At 43.5% G+C, this 17,058-nt stretch overlaps 1 protein-coding gene across 1 annotated transcript in view; it reads left to right on the plus strand.

The window, feature by feature from the left end:
- Nucleotides 1-17,058, plus strand: part of ITGA9 (integrin subunit alpha 9) — a 336,390-nt gene that overhangs the window by 160,945 nt on the left and 158,387 nt on the right. The window contains exon 16 of the mRNA XM_038570409.1: nt 9,556-9,705. Coding sequence (XP_038426337.1) covers nt 9,556-9,705 — 150 coding nt within the window. The remainder of the gene's footprint in view (nt 1-9,555; nt 9,706-17,058) is intronic.

Below are 17,058 nucleotides of genomic sequence, written 5' to 3' on the forward strand. Positions count from 1 at the left end.
TTCCCCTCTGCATCTTGACTTTTTGCTCACTACCCTTCACCCCCTGCCTGCATCCTCTCTGCTTCCCCATGCCTAATACGGTGCCTGGCGCAGGCACACAGCAACCAAGTGTTGGCTGAACGCAACCCTGATGAAGGTCTTTGGGAGGGCCAACCATAATGTCTGTCCACTCACCTTTCTACCTCCCTCCACATACACCTGTCATCCCTAGCACTGAAGGATCCCTGAGAGCCATGTCCTGCCTACTGCTGCCACATCCTACCTTGTTGGACAAGGGCATGCTTGGTCTTGTCTGAGAGACTATGACCTCAAGGTAGAGCTGACATCCGATTCTCACAGCAACACTACCCAGCCATGAGTTAACTCACCCCCAGAACTGGTACTATATTTCCTCCCTTCCTACATTTCAACAATGTAATGACAGCTTTTCAGGCAGGAGTTGAGGAGGGGAAACATTCTCCTGATAAATGTATTATTCAATGCTAAGATGCATCCCAGCTTCAGAAACTTTAAATGGGAGGTAAGGAGAAATCCTTAAAATTAAGGAAAGAGAGGAATAGAAGACAAAATAATCAAGTGCCAGATTGGGTAATGAGGACCCTGGGGTTCTAGTTGCAGGGTGGGCCATGACTGGAGGGTTGGTGTCCTCAAAGAAAGTTTCATAGAAGGAGCAGCTTCGAGCTGAGTCTCAAAGGGTAAAGTCCCATCTTGTGGGAAGAAGAGCATTCCAGGCATGGGAACAGCATGAGTGGGAGCAAAGGTCAGAGGTGGGACCTGAGCAGATGCTCAATTGTATCCCTGTCCTCACAAGATGCAGGGAGAGGAGACTGATATCTCAGGGTTTTCAACTGCCTGCTGAGCCAAGTAGGTCCCCGCCTCTCATCCCCATGTCTCCTTCACTTAACAGCCGGAGACTGCTGAGTTTCAGCACAAAGGCCACTTTTAACTCTGGCGGTCCTAGAGCATCTGCCCTGACGTGAGGACTGAAGGCTGACACACCATGCAGATACAGAACTGATGGCTGAGATGATGTGGGAAAAGGGTGGTGGAGAGGAAAAGCTACCTATGCCAACTCTGCTCATTTTTCTTTCTTGGGTTATGTTTTTAGCATTTTCTTTTGTGTTAGTTTCTTATTCAACTACAAGTATTTTTCTAAGCCACTGTGGGGGCTTGGGGATAGGAGATGAGAAGAGAGAATGAAGAGAAGAAGGGCAGCGCAGTAGATTAGAAGTCAAAATTTGGTTCTCCCTAGGGGACATGCTGACTGGATAATCTCCATGCTGGGCCAATTTTGTCTGGTGTCTTTTAGCCAACAAATGATGTGTGTAATTATCTGTGATGTAATTAACATGTCTCTTTGCAAAGAGTGTTACACAAAGATGTGACATGTTCTTAGAAGATTGTTTCTAAACAGTCAAAAGTCCTAATCCCCCATCGGCATATTTTGGAATGGATGCATGCAGAGAAAAAGAAACAAAAACAAAAACCAGAAAACATATCAACATACATAACAGCTAAATAAACAACACTCTCCCCCACCATGCCTCTCTCTCTCTCTCTCTCTCTCTCACACACACACACACACACACACACACACACACACACGCACACATACAGAAACTCTGAAACACAACAGCAAACCATTTTCCGGATATCTAGCTAGAGGTTGTTTTATCTTTAAAGGGGAAAAAGCTTCAGTGGGTTTGTGATTTTCATGCATAATGTATGCAAATGTGTCAGCTGAAGAGTCATTGATGGCTTCCTGAGCATGGATGCTAGCCAGAAAATAATACATACCAGACTAATGATGATACCTATTTCCATAAGATATTATGTATAAAGGAATCTGTTGTCATAATTAAAATTTCTAATCTCACTGAGAAACTTTCAGAAACAAGACGTTCTGAGTTGCTCACCACTTATTTCCGCCTCTCATGACAGCATTACTGGAGTTCTTTGAATTCAGCTGAGCCTCAGAGCCCTGTCTAGTCAGTGTTTATAACTGAACTCGTCCAAAGATAAAGCTTTCTCTCTTCCCAGGGTAAATCTCATCTTGTAAGACTCTTATAAGTCATTTGTGCTTTTCGGAAGATTTTGCTTAAAATTATTTCCAGGAATTTTTCCCTCCGCTTTAATTTAAATTTTCATTTATTTTTTTAAATTTATAGGACTCTAAATGAAATCACACTTGGCCTAGTTTATTCTCTCATAAAATGAGAAATCGTTTCTTGCTACATGTGGAGTTCATAATAAGAATCCATTTTGTAATAGGGCAGGGCGTTTTTTTTTTTTTACAGACATTCAAAGTTGCCATTTAAAAATTATGATAAAAGTAATAGGCACTATTTATTGCTCACCTACATGGTGCTAGTCATGGTGCTTGATTTTTTGTATATTTATCAAGAGTATTATATCGTTAGAAATATATTTTCCCTTCACTTGCGGCCTCTTATGTGTCTGAACATTCCATCTTTTTTCATCTCCATGCTCGAAGCCGGATATTTTCTGTTGCCTTACCTTCTGGATCACTGGTCTTCTGCTGTGTCCAGTGTGCTCTTCAGTAGACCTTCTCTGGTCTTGACCACTCTCTTCTGCTGGGTTTCTGCATCTCATAGCCCTAGAGTGCTAATGGAATCAGCAAGTACCTGGGAGGAAATATGATGTTGAATATCAGCCTCTAGATGCTTCTCTTCTCTTTGGGATCCTAGTTCTCAAGTCCAGGCCACCTTAATAGCCCTTAGCTCTGTTTTATCTTCACAGACTCATAAGAGTACCAGAAACTCAGCTCAGAAACTGGGCCTCTGAGCCACCACTTCACATTCAGTTTCTTTGCTTCCCATTTTTGCTGCTTCCAAATCCACACCTGGCTGCCACATATTGGGGTCTGCTCATTGTCCTTTCCTTCCCCTTGAGACCCTAGACTCTGAAGTCCAGCCTCTCCGTAGTTTTCTAATACCTTTAAACAGGTGTGTGTATGTGTGTCTGGTGGGGGGAGGAGCAGTGTCCAGCCCTGCTCTTATCTGTGTTGAGGGTGGCTCTACAGTGTACTGTGTTATTACTAGAAATGTAAAAGCCTCACCTTGCTTTTCAAAGAATTTTCAAGCTTCTGAATATTTTGAACTGCCTGAACCATTGAACTGCCATTGTAATCCTTCTGATTAGATAGATAAAGGAAAAAGCATTCCACTTTCATTCCACTTTCAGGGTTTCTCTATTCGTGGGCATGCCTTCAGGACAGTCATGGACAGAAGTAGAGCCCATTGTAGGGAGAAATAGGCAGAAAGGATCTGGGGAAGGGACAAAAAAATCTCCTGTTTGGAAAAAGAAAAAATACCAAGGCCTCTTTAAAAAACACTTAGAGGGTTTTTCCGAAACCAATTATCTGGCTTAATGCTAGAGGCTTATTTGCTGACCTTCTAGGTTATTTGCACATTTAAAGTGAGGCCAGCCCTTCCTGTTTTCATTTAGTTGACCCCTGCAGCTGCTAGTTAGCTAAGAAAGATGAAAACTGTTTCTTGGGAGAAAAGCAGCTGAGAAATAGGTTTCTAATTCACAAGGCAGGTCTGGGTGCACAGGTGCTCAGGAACTGCTTGCTTTGGGTCTTGGAGCAAAGGCTGGACTTGAATCACTTGGGGGTAAGGGTTTCCCCCACCTAGTAACTCATGCCCTCTTTCGGGCAGGTATGTGGGTTCCTGTGATTTGATACTCATTATACTCACCGGTGAAATTCTGTGATTCCACAAATAAAGGAGACAAAGACTTTGGACCCCCAGACAACTAGACACCCCAGGATAATGGGGCAGAGCAACCTCTTCTCCAGTAGCAACCCTGGTGGTAGGTGGCACCTGCTTCCATGGCCTTCCCCTGCAGGATTTTCCATCTGAGTTACTTCTATTTCATTTTTAGAGTGAAGTAATCAGTTAGAAGGAAAAGCCTTGAAGGACTTTCCATAAGGAATGGGAGTCCATAGGAAGGCATGTTGTTCTGTGGCCCTCACTCCCTCTTGCTAACAGACCTTGCAAGGCCCCATAGCCCTCTCTAGGGACCCCAAGATAATGTCTTTGCATGTGAAGTGAGCCAAGGAAGGATGAAAGGTTGTCGTCCAAAGGAGGGCAAAGCCCATCCCAGGGAAGATGGTTGAATGGGCTCGTGGTATAAGCAGAGGACCCATGGTGGGTCTGTATGAACCCTACCAGGGAAGGCTGACGCTGGACACTGGGGCAGGGAAATGGTTTTGTAGATGAGAAAAGGAGGTGCTGAGTTTTAGGGCCAAATTGATCTAGTCAGGGAGATTCCTTACAGAGTTAGTCTGGAGACAGGAAGGGGGTTTCTGCGGTGTAACAAAGCTCAGTATGTCTACACCCAAGCTCTCTGCACATCTGTCCTTCTGGTACCACTATGTTGAGTGGCATGTGTCCATACACTCACTCATGCAAGCTGAATGCTAGGGCATCCTCCATAACTCTTGATGGAAGAGAGGTCATCCTCATAGCCAGTCCCCAGGTCCTACCACCTTTTCCTCCTGAGTTACCCTCTTGTCCCTCCCCTTTGCTCCATCACCACTGCTGTGTCCTGGCAAAGACCTTCACAATCTTCCCTCTGAAGCCCTATGGCGGCCTCCTCCTATCCTGCTTGTCCCCAGGCCTATCCCCATCAGTCTACTTCCATTCTACAACTAGAGGGATCTTTCTAGAATACAGCTTCCTCCAGCCTCTTACTGGCCTCCCTGCCTCCCATCTTACCTATCAGTGTAAGAAACCAGAGGGATTCTTCTCTAACATAGCCTCTATCATCACTTTACCCTTCTTGCAATTGGTCCCAGCTTACAGGATGAAGTCAGCACAACCTGTGAGAATTCTGAGATCCGTTCTCTGCTGCAGCCTCTTCTCTCCCTACTCCTCCCCGTGAGCCCTACTTCCCCACTTTGGGAATCACATGCAATCCATTGGACACCCCATGTCCTCTCCATCCTGCTGGGCCAGCCTGCTTCCTGCCTGTTCTCTGGCCGATGTCCTTCTGTCTTATAGCTGAACCCGGGGCACCTCCTCTGGGAGGCCTTCCAGAGGGATATCTCACAATGTCTAGGCCCAACATGGTAAAATGGAATTTGTCTGCTATTCCCCAAACCTCTTCCTCCTACATTCCCTCCTTGTCACCAAGCACTGGGCTCTGGCTCAGCTCTCCCTCCCACACCTAGTCCTGCTGATTCTACCTGTGTAACATGCCTCAATCCCTCTCCCATCTCTGCCCCACACTGTCCTTCACCATCTATCCCAGGCTATGCCCCACTCCTGCCCCCAGAAACCTGCCCTCCTGCTACACTGAGCCATTTTCAGTTTCCTGAAGGAATAAGTTTTCATTCCTCTCCATAAGCCCTCCACCTGGTAAGTCTCTCCCTGTGCACTCTTTTTGGACTGGATAACTCCCACTTGTCTTTCAGGCCTCTACTTGATGTTACCTCATCCAAGAAGCCTTCTTGGACTTCTCCAGGCACATGGGGCTGGCCTCTTTGGGGTTCCCAAGCTCCTTGTGCTATCTCTGCCACAGACAAGGCCTTCCAAGCCTCTGTCCAAATCAGATGTCCCTCATTTGAATTCCCTGAAGCCTCTTCTGTTCTGTGCATGTTGCACTGGATTGTCACTACTTACCTCTTTCCCCCAGGGTCTTTCTTCTCTGTTTCTTTTAGAGCCTGCACATGGCCTGGCACAAAGTTAAGCACCCAGTAAGTTTCAAATTGAGCATATGGTAAGTTTCCTGTTAAACCTCAGTCACTACCAAGTCTGCCACCAGCCTGGGCAGCGTTTTCCATGGGGCTCCTTCCACTTTCAGAATCAAGAGACTCCTGGTAGATTTTTAGTGCGAAAAGGTAGATTCTTGCCTTTTGGTCTGTTGAGTAAGTGCTGTACTATAGAAGCTTCAGTTTGCAATGGTGATTTTTTTTTTTTAAGCAGTGAAATTTCAGTGATGACAGCCTTTGCCAACATGGTAAGCCTCCTCTATCCTAAGGAGTTCCTCCACTAATTGCAGTGCTGATCCGAGGGAGGCTTGCAGAAATGAAAAGGAAACCACTAAACGTTGCTGCCACTTTTCCTTCACAGCTCAGATAAAATAAACAGAGTGTGGGAGGGGGGATGTCCTCTTGGGGGTGTTGGCACCTTTCAAAATGCTGCCCCTGAGAATTTCAGTATACTGGGGCCTCTCAAATTTGTAGAGCAGCTGAGTGCCCAACATCACTTTGAAATATTCTTGGTTCACCCTGATGCGCCAATGTCCCAGGTTTATGGAGCCCCACACCTACTGAGATTATTTGTAAGAATTGGAGCAATGTTGGCATATACACCCCTTGATGAGAAGAGCCTTGCATTATTGTTGGGCTATTTGCATGATTTCGTAAAATATCTGGCAAAGAGTGCTGCATCTCTGTTTACTGCCAGTGATTACAAAGTGGCTTCAGCTGAGTACCACCGCAGAGCCCTGTGAGGGTCTAGTGACCACCCACTGTTATGTCTGGTATCTGTAAACATTCTTTTCATTCTTAGTCTTTTTCTTGTATCATTAATGATTGTTAATTATTGTTAATGTATAACAGGGCTTATGTTTCGGTTTGTTTTCTGTTCTGTTTTTTTTTTTTTTTTCTGTTCTGTTTTTAAACAGAAAATGAAAGGAGTACAAGCCCCTTTTCTCATTGCAAAGTTGCTACCAGTGTACGCAGTAATTAGATGAAGAAGAAACATTCAGTAGAACATTTTATTGCCTAGTTGACGACATTGCTTAAATGCTGGTGGTTCTATCCCTTTGACTACACAATTTTCTAATATGTGTTAATGCTACGTCACAAAATGCCCTGATTCCTAGTGCCAAAGGTTCAACTTAATGTATATACCTGAAAACCCGTGCATTTGTGCTCTTTTTTTTTTTTTTATGGTGCTTGAAGTAAAACAGCTCATCCTCTGCAAGCCCATCTATGTTGTTCCTTAGGCATTCTATTTTTGCTCAAATTGTTGAAGGATGGTGATTTGTTTCATGGTTTTTGTATTTGAGTCTAATGCATGGTCTAACATGACAGAAGCAATGCATTATTGTGTAGCCATGGTTTTCTGGAGAAGTTGATATTTTAGGAATTGTATTTCAGATCTTAAATAAAATTTGTTTCTAAATTTCAAAAAAAAAAAAAAAAAATGCTGCCCCTGCCCCTGCCCTCGCCCATGGCTCAGTGTGTTTTTGTTCCCTTCTGCCCAGAGCCACCAGGACATGTACTAAAGGCTGTTTTTTTTTAAAACTTCTTCATTAAAATAGGTTCTTGCCATCAGTGCCACAGCACAGCATCTGCACGCCTATGTGTCTGACTTCATTACTCATTCCAAATAAGAGACCCCAGTAAGGCTTCCCTCCTTGGTGAGTCTGGCTTGATGGCCACATGTTTAGGAACAGTGCTCACCCACAGACCCAGTTTCCTGGCTGTCAGTAACTCCTATTCCTACTTGTATGAGAAACAGCCCTCACTCCTGCCCCTTGTCCTCTTAAGTTAACAGGTGATGTTTGAGGGTGATGTCAGAACTGAAAGCAGTTGGGATAGCCTTTAAATAGTTTTTTATGGACTTCAGGGAAAGGAGTTTTGCTTCTGGTTCTAAGAATGAGTCTGGTTCTGCCACTTATTATTAGCTTTGGGGTGAAATGCAATTTATGTGAGCTCCTGAACCTCTTGTTGCCTCATCTACAAAATGGGAGCAATAGTCTACCAGGTCAGGTGGAATGTGGATTAGATAAAGTAACATCTTGGCCGAGTCTCTGGAATACATGCATTTGGTAGCTGGGAAATGATAGGTCACTTCTCTCTCCCCCACTCCCAGATTCAACCTTTCCCCCAAGAATAAAAACATAGTAACTGACCTACTTCAACACAAAGGATTTAAAGGAAAAGCCATAAGATAGGCAACCTTAAAACAACAACAACAACAACAACAAAACCACTGAGGCATTTATTTGTAAAACCATGAAGATTGCACTCTCATTGTTCTTTACACCCCCAACAGTCTTTAAATTCTGCTTAGCAAAGTCAGCAAGGCAGAGGAGATCTGTTTCCCAGGTATAGGTTTTACTCCCAGAGAGGACATAGGTATTAAAGACCTGTCCCTCAAATCTGAAGGTCAAGAGAATTTTCTGGAAGCAGTTTATCCAGAAGGTGCTGGGGTTCTGTGTATTGACTGAACCACCTCCAGGATACATGCTATGTGAAGAAAATAAACTGCAGTATGCCATGAACTGCGATTGGCCTGCATACACTTAGATTGGACCCATATCCAAAAATGACAGGCGTGTCTGCCTCTGGAAGGGGGCTCTGGGTGTCAGGGAGGGGCTGGAGCCAGTTCCTCACTGTGCACTTCTTGGGAACTTTAGAACTTTCTATTATTTTGAACTCAGCTCTAATCTGTTTGAAATTCCACCAGACTTCGCACAGAGAGTGGTGTGAAGTCCTTGGCTCTGCTCATGGCCCCATGGTCGGCTTCTGCCCTCCTGCCCAGCTTCTATCAGTCCCTGACAGGGCCACTGCTTCTCTGCTGGTTCCCTGCCCGTGACAGATGGAGAGTAGTGGGGATGTGGCTTATTGGCGCCACTCCTCAGATTTGCCCCGCTCCACTTGGAAGCCCACCTCTCACAGGGCATGCTGGCCCTAACGTGGAACTACCTACCCTGTACCCTGCCTCTAACCAGAGACCGTGAGACTGGGGGACCCAGAGTCCCCAAGAGATGGTGACACCTTGTGCCAGAAGGCCAAGAGCTCCAGGGTTGAACAGATGTGACTCAAATCCTTTTCAGCCTTGTGCCCTGGGGAGTGTATCCTTGCATTTTCCTTGATCTTTTCTGGATGATGGAGGGTAGGAAGTCCTAATTCACAGGGCTTGGGCATGTTGCTCTTCTGGTGAGAACACCTGGCCCAGTACCTGGCATCTTGCAGGTGTTCATTGTCTGTTTGCTCTCTTCCTTCCTTCCCTCTCCATTCCTGTTGTGACTATCAACCTCTCATTCCTTTGGGTCTCAAAGCCCTTTGGTGTCAGAGGAAAGAACATAAGGCCACCGATACCTAACCCTGGGAAGACAAGAGTCTCCTCAGTGTCCTGGGATCTCCTGTCCTGGCACAAGAGCCATATTTATCTCTGTACAAAAGACCCGTGGTCATCCAAACACTATGAATGCAGAGGGTTAGCTTCCAGCGTGAGTGCAGATGCTCTCCTACCCGTCAGCTGGCTGAGAAGAATATTTGGAAGACGAGTAAGGTAATGTGTTCCATATGCTAAAGAGAAGATGATTGAGCATCACGCAAGGTAGAGTGGGGAAGCCCCCACTCATTATCAAGGTGACCTTAGACAAGACGTTCCCTGCGCTCCACCTCAGTTACCTCATCTGAAATATGAGAGCAATAAAATCTTACCTCACAAGGGTGGTTGTGAGGATCATATGAGGCAATCCATGTGGAAGGTCTTTATAAACTGTGAAATGCTCTGCACGTGTCGGCCAGTATTAGCAATTAATGTGACTGCTTGTTTATTGTTTCAGCGGAGAGTGCAGGACGTCATCAGCCCCATCGTGTTTGAAGCCGCCTACAGCCTGGGTGAGCATGTGACTGGGGAGGAGGAGAGAGAACTGCCAGCCCTGACACCAGTGCTCCGCTGGAAAAAGGGACAGAAGATTGCCCAACAGAATCAGGTCAGAACCTTGATGCTCACGACCGGGACCCAGGGTGGCAGGTGCCTGTGGCAGAGGCTGCGGCCCTGCCTGGCGGAAGAGGGCACAGGCACCCCCCCCACCGCACCTCCCTTTCCTGATCTGCGAAATGATAAAATATGTGGTTTGGGGGGTTGCGTCTAACAACGACATGATTTAAACACATGGAGTCTCTTCCCAAGTGGTTATAAACTTATCTTTTTTAAGTTTCTGAAGTTTTTATCTTGAAAATGTTAAACCTACAAAAAGTTGAAGAAACAGCACAATGGACATATACCCTTCACCTAGATTCACCTACCTTAATATAATATAATATATAATATAATAATTCACCTATCACTAACATATTATAATGTATAACATAGTAATTCACCATCATTAATATATAATGATAAAAATTTTAATAATATTATTATATCATTATTTTGAAGATTATCAGCAAATTGTCCTGTAGACTGTCCCATAATCTGGAATTGTCTGGTTGTTTCCCCCAGTTAGTTTCAGGCTAAACATTTTCACAAATTATTTACACAGATGATGCTGTATCCTTCCACTTTATCACTTCAGAAGGCAGTATCAGTTTGACCCATTATTCATTATAATTAAGATAGATTACTTAGCTAAAGTGGTGTCTACCAGAACCCTCCTTTGTAAAAGTATCTTTTCCCCTTTTTAGTTACTATGTAGTGTGTGAAATAGGTGAAGAAGATAAAGAACACACTCATCCTGATGAACACTGTTTACTAGCTAGAACCGTGGAATCACTGCATCGTACATTCAGTATACATCTCTTCACTCTGGTTATCTACCTCATTCTCTTTCTTCTTGTTGTAGCGTTTAAATTGATCCAATAAAGCATGTTATTTGAAAACCAAAACCAAAACCAAAACCAAAACCTGCATCATCTTCTTTTGCCACTGGAAGCCAAGGACTCAAAGGCTCCAGAAGATGGCAGACCACAAGATGGAAGAAAGTCAAGGATCCGAGTTACCAAAAGGCAGACCATTTGTTAATCCCTAATTGGAATTTGACTGAGAGAGAACTTAAATTTCTCTTAATTTAGGACATTGAGATTTTAGGGCTTCTGGGTTACTACAGCTATTATATTAACAAATATTGACCCGAATATAACACTGCATATTAACTATACTGGATTTAAAATTGGAAAAAAAAGTAACCTGGGGAATGATACTTTCTTTTTAATACATCCTTTTTTTTTTACCCCCTCTACAGTCCCAGTTTATTACGGTGTAGAATGGAGATGCACTACAAGTAATGGTTATGACCTAAGCACAGAGAATCTGAGGTCAGACAGAACCTGAATTTAACCTGGCTCTTTTTTTTTTTTAATTCAAATTCAACTAATTAACATTGGTTTTGGAGGTATTGGTTTTGGAGGTAGAAGTAAGTGATCTATCAGTCCTATGTAATACCCAGTGCTCATTCCATCACGTGCCTTCCTTAATGTCCCTTTGAGGTCATGAACTGGTTACTTGGCTCCTGATCTTGACACCTGTTCCCAGACCAGTTCCAGAGCTTAGATCACATAGGAGGTGCTCACTAAATGTTTTATTGGTGAGGGATTGAGGGAGGTGAAGAAGTGAGAACATCATCTTGTAGAATTGGTGGTTGGTTAGAAATTCCCAACCCAAGCATCCCTGGAGCCTAGAACATGATGAGTGCTGGTGGGCCACCCATCCTGTCTGATGCTTATCAGATTCTAGGACGTGCTGCTGTATAGAAGAGCTTCAGAACAATGTCAGGGACAGGCCCTCCAAGTAGGAGTGGGCTGGAGTGAGCCCATGAGCTGACTCTGTGCGGCAGTGCTGCTTGTCTGCCCTGAGCCATCTGTGAAATGTGCAGCACCACTACTATCCAGGAAATATGAAAAGAATCTGTTAGTCCCAAATCTGTTTTCAATCTTTCCTCAACACCCAAGATCACCACAGCTCCAAGACTATGGTGAGGGGACGGTCAGGCAAAACTGCTTTTTGGCCAAACGAACCTATGCAGGGTGGGAGCAAAGTTGTGGAACCACTCACCGGCCCCACCCACCTGCTGACTGCACTGAGTGTAGGGGAAAATTAGCACGTCAGTGAGCCGTGCCTTGCAGATTAGAGTTGCGAACAAAACCACAGAGACACAGAGAAGTGTTTGAGGTTTGTGATATGCATCCAGATGTTCATTAAGTGGTGAGATTTTTACCAAGGCATCCCAGTTCTCTACCAAAGTATTTCCCACATGGTCTTGGGTCAGGTTCCCTAGAAGCAGAGCCTGAGGCAGGGACTTGGGAGCAACTGGAAGAAACAAGGAAGTAAGGGAAGTGGACGGGACTGAGTAAGGATGTGGCATCAGCTAGCTTAGCTGAGCTGGGGAACTCAGGAGGATAAATTATACCAAGAAGTTGTCTTCTTGAGGCAAGAGGGCTTTTGTATCCTCTGTTAGTCAACCATTGGCTGGCTGTCCAGTGTAGAAGGGGAGTGTGGGTCTCCTTGAAGGAGATTCCCTTCAGCTTTTCACAGTTCTCTGTGGAAGGACACAGATGTGAGCTGTTAGCTACCTACACATCAGCTGGGGGATGGGCAGCAGTTGTGCATGGGTGTAGGCAGGGCTCCCAGGACCTGCCACACATATACACACAACCTACTGGCAAATACTGATTTTTTAGGTCCTTCTTTTTATTTCAAACATGAACTTCTTTCAAAACACAAGTACCCTGGAAGGTGACTGGTAGGTCCTACTGTTATTGACACTTGGAGTAGGCTGGGGTCTCAATGAATCAGCCTAATCAAAGCCAAAGATGCAGGGACAGATGAATATGAAAATGCCCTTTTTGGTCACTTCTGGATCAACCAAGCACATATGTTTATGCTTCCTGAGACCCTATTACAGTAATTATAAATGAGTTAATAGAGACTGTGAGGGAGAAGGGACATCAATCAGTGAGAGAGTCTGGTAATTTTCTGGAGTGACTGAAGAAGATGGAAGAGTGTTGGTGGGTGAACCTTGAACTACGCATAGAGGGCCTGGGTGCCCATCTATCCAGGGATCCAGAAAGGCTACAGTCATGGCCAGGCCAGTGGTTACAGAGGGGTGAAAGAGTGACAGGTGGAACTGAAATAGGGGAGGGAGGGATCCCTGGGTGGCGCAGCGGTTTGGCGCCTGCCTTTGGCCCAGGGCGCGATCCTGGAGACCCGGGATCGAATCCCACGTGGGGCTCCCGGTACATGGAGCCTGCTTCTCCCTCTGCCTGTGTCTCTGCCTCTTCTCTCTCTCTCTGTGTGACTATCATAAATAAATAAAAAAAATTAAAAAAAAAAAAAGAAATAGGGGAGGGAGATATTAAGTGAAATTTGGTAAGTGGAAGAGTTGACGTTTCACCTCTGTCCTTGTCCCAATACTTTGGGCATGCAGAATAGCAGGCAACCAGGCATTTTTCTTCTGTAAAGAATTGAATAAACTAGTTGAGGTGTGAGTTGGCTGGTTCCCCAAAGGAAAACCTTATTACCTCTTGGCATTTAGAGACTCCAGTGTAAGTGCTAGTTGCCCTTCTTACTGTTCACCCAGACACATCCACAGATTTTCTGATCAGCCCTTTTGCCTTAAATACAAATGGACAGCCAGTAAAACCTGAGAATGAAGGGGCAATGTGGTACATTGAGAAAGAAACAAAATAAACAACAGAATAACTGACTTATAAGAAAATAAATTATTCAGGGAATAGAAGACATTATATACATTTAAAAACTACCTTAAACTGTACATAATAAACATAGGAGATTTAAGAATGCATTCTGTCCATTAGGAAATGGTTTGAATTCTATTTCTTTTTGCAGGGAAGTAACAGGAAAAAAGAAAGTTCTTTTAAATATTTTATTTATTTATTTCAAAGAGAGAACAAGAGAGTATGAGTGGGGTGAGGAACAGAGGAAGCAGGGAGCCCGATGCATGGCTCAGTCCCAGGATGCCAGGATGACCTGAGCTGAAGGCAGATGCTTAACCAACTGAGCTACCCAGGTGCCCCAAGAAAAGGGTTCTTAAAAATTAGCGATATGGCTGCAGAGACAAAAATTTAATAGGATAAGAAGATGATGGTAAGAAATCCTCAAATAATCAGAGTTAAAAGACAAATAGAAAAGACAACTAAAAATCAATTTACAAGGTCCTATATTCAAGTAATAGGAATACCAGAAAAAGTAAACAGAGAAAATTTAAAAAGTTATGAAAGACAATAGAAAAAATTTCCCAGAGGTAAAGGGTAACATTATTTTTTAATTTACCAACTACAAGCAGGAGAAACCAAAAATGTCCTAGATTCATCATTTTGCAGTGTCTCTGCTTCTAACATTTAAGGAAAATTCTAAATGCTTCCAGGACAGAGAATACAGGATGGATGGTGGTAGTGAGGGATATATGTCAGCTTACAACAAAATTAGAGTCATACTAAGTAAACCATCAGACTCCTGATTAGCAATATTAGAAGCCAGAATATGGTGAAATAAAGACTTCAGAGTTCTGAGAGAAGGTGATTTGAAACTAGAATTTTATACTTAGCTTAACACTCAAGTATGAGGTCAAAATACAATCATTTTTCAGACAAGCAAGGATCACATGGTTTACCTCTCTAGGAACTCTTTTAAGGGAATAACTTGAAATGCACTCCAACAACACAAAAGGGTAATAGCAAATTTTAAAAAAATAATTAACCAATTTAGAAAAGGGGATCAATGGACTTCAGGAGGACTGAAGCCAGCAATAGGCAGAAAAACAGAAAGTAGCAAAACTTTAGGATACAGTGTAGATGAAATATATTTCTTCTCTAACAAAAAAATAAAGGCAATCAAAAATTCTTAGAAAAATAGAAATATGGTCAATTATCATGGTTTAAACAAACATAAAACAAAATATCATGTGATTTTAAGCAAGTAAAAGAGTATAGGGAAGAGAAGACTTTGATACTAGAAATATTCTCCCTTAAGTGGAAGTTGAGTGTTCTAGGAGTTTTCACCTATAGAAGAGGATTTGTAATCGTGATACTTGTTTTGGTTCTGTGATCAATAATCATGTAGCCATAATAACATTAGAATTATTTATTTGTATTCAGTTATGGAATAAAATGCAAATATCATTAAATTTGACTAAATATAGAGGTAAAAATAGGACAACCAAAATTGTCTTAACATCTTTTAAATTGTTGAGTCAAAATATATTGTAAAACTTGGTGAAACAAGAAATAGCTATTTACTACTTAAAATTGCAGAGGTCTTCAGTGGAGTACTACATCTTTTTTTTTTTTTTTTTTTTTTTTTTTTTTTTTTTTTTTTGGGGGGGAGTACTACATCTTAAGTTGTGGTTGCTGAACCAGCCATGTCAGCCCCTTTGGGATCTTGTAAGAAATGAAAATTCTTGGGCCCCACCCAGACCCACTGAATCAAAAATTCATGGAGTAGGCCCCAACAGTCTGTCTTTTAATAAGCTGACCAGGTGATTCTCATGCAGCTGATGTTTGAGAACTGCTGCAGGAGAGAAGCTAAGACTAATGATTTGCCCGTCAGAATTAGGAAGGTGGAGGAGAGGGAAATTCTTGTACCTTGTGGCAGAAATTCCATAAGATGTCAAAATTTGATTAATCATCAAAAGAAACATATGTGGACATGGGTAATAGTGGTTGCTCCTGGAGAGCAGGACTCAGTATAAAGAGATGTGTGGCAGGGGGTCATTATTTTTTTTTAACCATGTGATTCTTTGATTGAAATTAAAATGAAAGAAAAATATTGTTCTTAGATTGGGAAGATTGTCTAGGAGTCTCAAAAATATTCTGGGAAAAGTGATCCTTGCTTTTCTCCTTTTCCTGATTAGGTGGGGGGAGGCGCTAATTTAATGATCATACTCCATGTGTCTTCCAGATGTTAGCTAAATTTGAGGAGAAAGATTCTGAGAGCTAAGCCTACTCCATTACACTGAGCTAAATTTCAGCCCATGTATTTATGACCATTCCCCAAGGAGCATCTAACCTCTTTCATAGGAAGAAATAACCTCATTGGAACTCTTCAAGTCACATTGCCAGATAACATTAGTATTTATATACTGTAGTCTCTTCAACTAAAAGGCACCCAGCCCATGTTGGTACACAGGATTGTGCAGTGGGATGAACCAAGTTCTGGTGATCCATTGGAGTTGTGGCCTGCCCTCATGGGTAGTTGTGTTCAGGTGGAATAGCTGCACAGTGTATATAACATGGAGGCAAGGACTAGAGCATGTGTGTACAGGCATCCTGAGGGATCTGCAGTTCTTTGCAGCAAGTGGGACAGGTAGGAGGCCAAGCCTCCCCTCTGCTGGGTAAAGAACAGTATTGGTAGAATGTGGGCCATAGGATAAGTGCTAGGCTGCGTGAGTGCAGAGTGCAGTTGCCACCAGTGCTGAGAACCACCTGAGATCCTAGGCACTCTGCAGGATTCTCAGCCTGATGAGCACACACTTCTTAAAAATGTAAGCAGAGTAGAGACCTGCCTCTCCTCAGGAGATATTCAGTACAAAAATAGGCAACAACAACAAGAAAAGGCAACTTGTTTTATCCCTTAGCCAGAAGAGTATTTAAAAGGACTGTAATAAATCCAAAAGCAATCCAGTCATTGAGTGCCTACTCCATGTAAGCCCTTGATAAAAAGATAAAACATTGCTTGCTTTCAATAGGCTTACAGTACAGGAATAATGTGTACAGAGAAGATAGTGAGATTCGGATTAGTGTGTGTGTGTTCCACTTCCAACCGAGGAGAAGGTATTCTGTGGAGAAAGGGGAGAATGGGCTGGAGTCAAGGACAAAGTAGGATTTGGACACCTGGGGTTAGAGGGGTTTGACAGGCTAACCGAGGAGGAAGGACTGATGGAACCTAATGGTCTTCCATGTGGCTGAATGTCTGGTGTCAGGAGAGGGGGAGGGGCCATGAAGACTAGGACCTTGTTCACCAGCCATGGAGCTGGACTTGATTCTCTTGGGGACAGGAAACCATTACATCTTTTTGAGTACAAGGAGGTCAGAGACGTGCCTTGGGGAGACTGGTCTGTCTGGGTCTGGTGAGGCCCTTGGGAGCTCTCACAGCAGTGCCAGGAAGGCCTTGCCACGTGAGTTCTCTCAGAGGTTCAGTGTGAAAGACCCAGAGAGTTGACTTATCGTTAGTTCCTACTTGGTCTCAGCTGTTGAAACAGTATAGAGCGAATGAAAGAATCCTGCAAAGCCTCATTTGGCCTGTGTGCTGGGAAAGAAGGAAGGCTGGCACTGAACTTATCACCTGAGGAGCCCTTGTCTTTCCCCGTCAGGTGAGCATACCAGTGGCT

This window comes from Canis lupus, chromosome 23 (genome assembly GCF_011100685.1).
Source record: "Canis lupus familiaris isolate Mischka breed German Shepherd chromosome 23, alternate assembly UU_Cfam_GSD_1.0, whole genome shotgun sequence".
In the NCBI taxonomy this organism is placed as follows: Eukaryota; Metazoa; Chordata; class Mammalia; order Carnivora; family Canidae; genus Canis; species Canis lupus.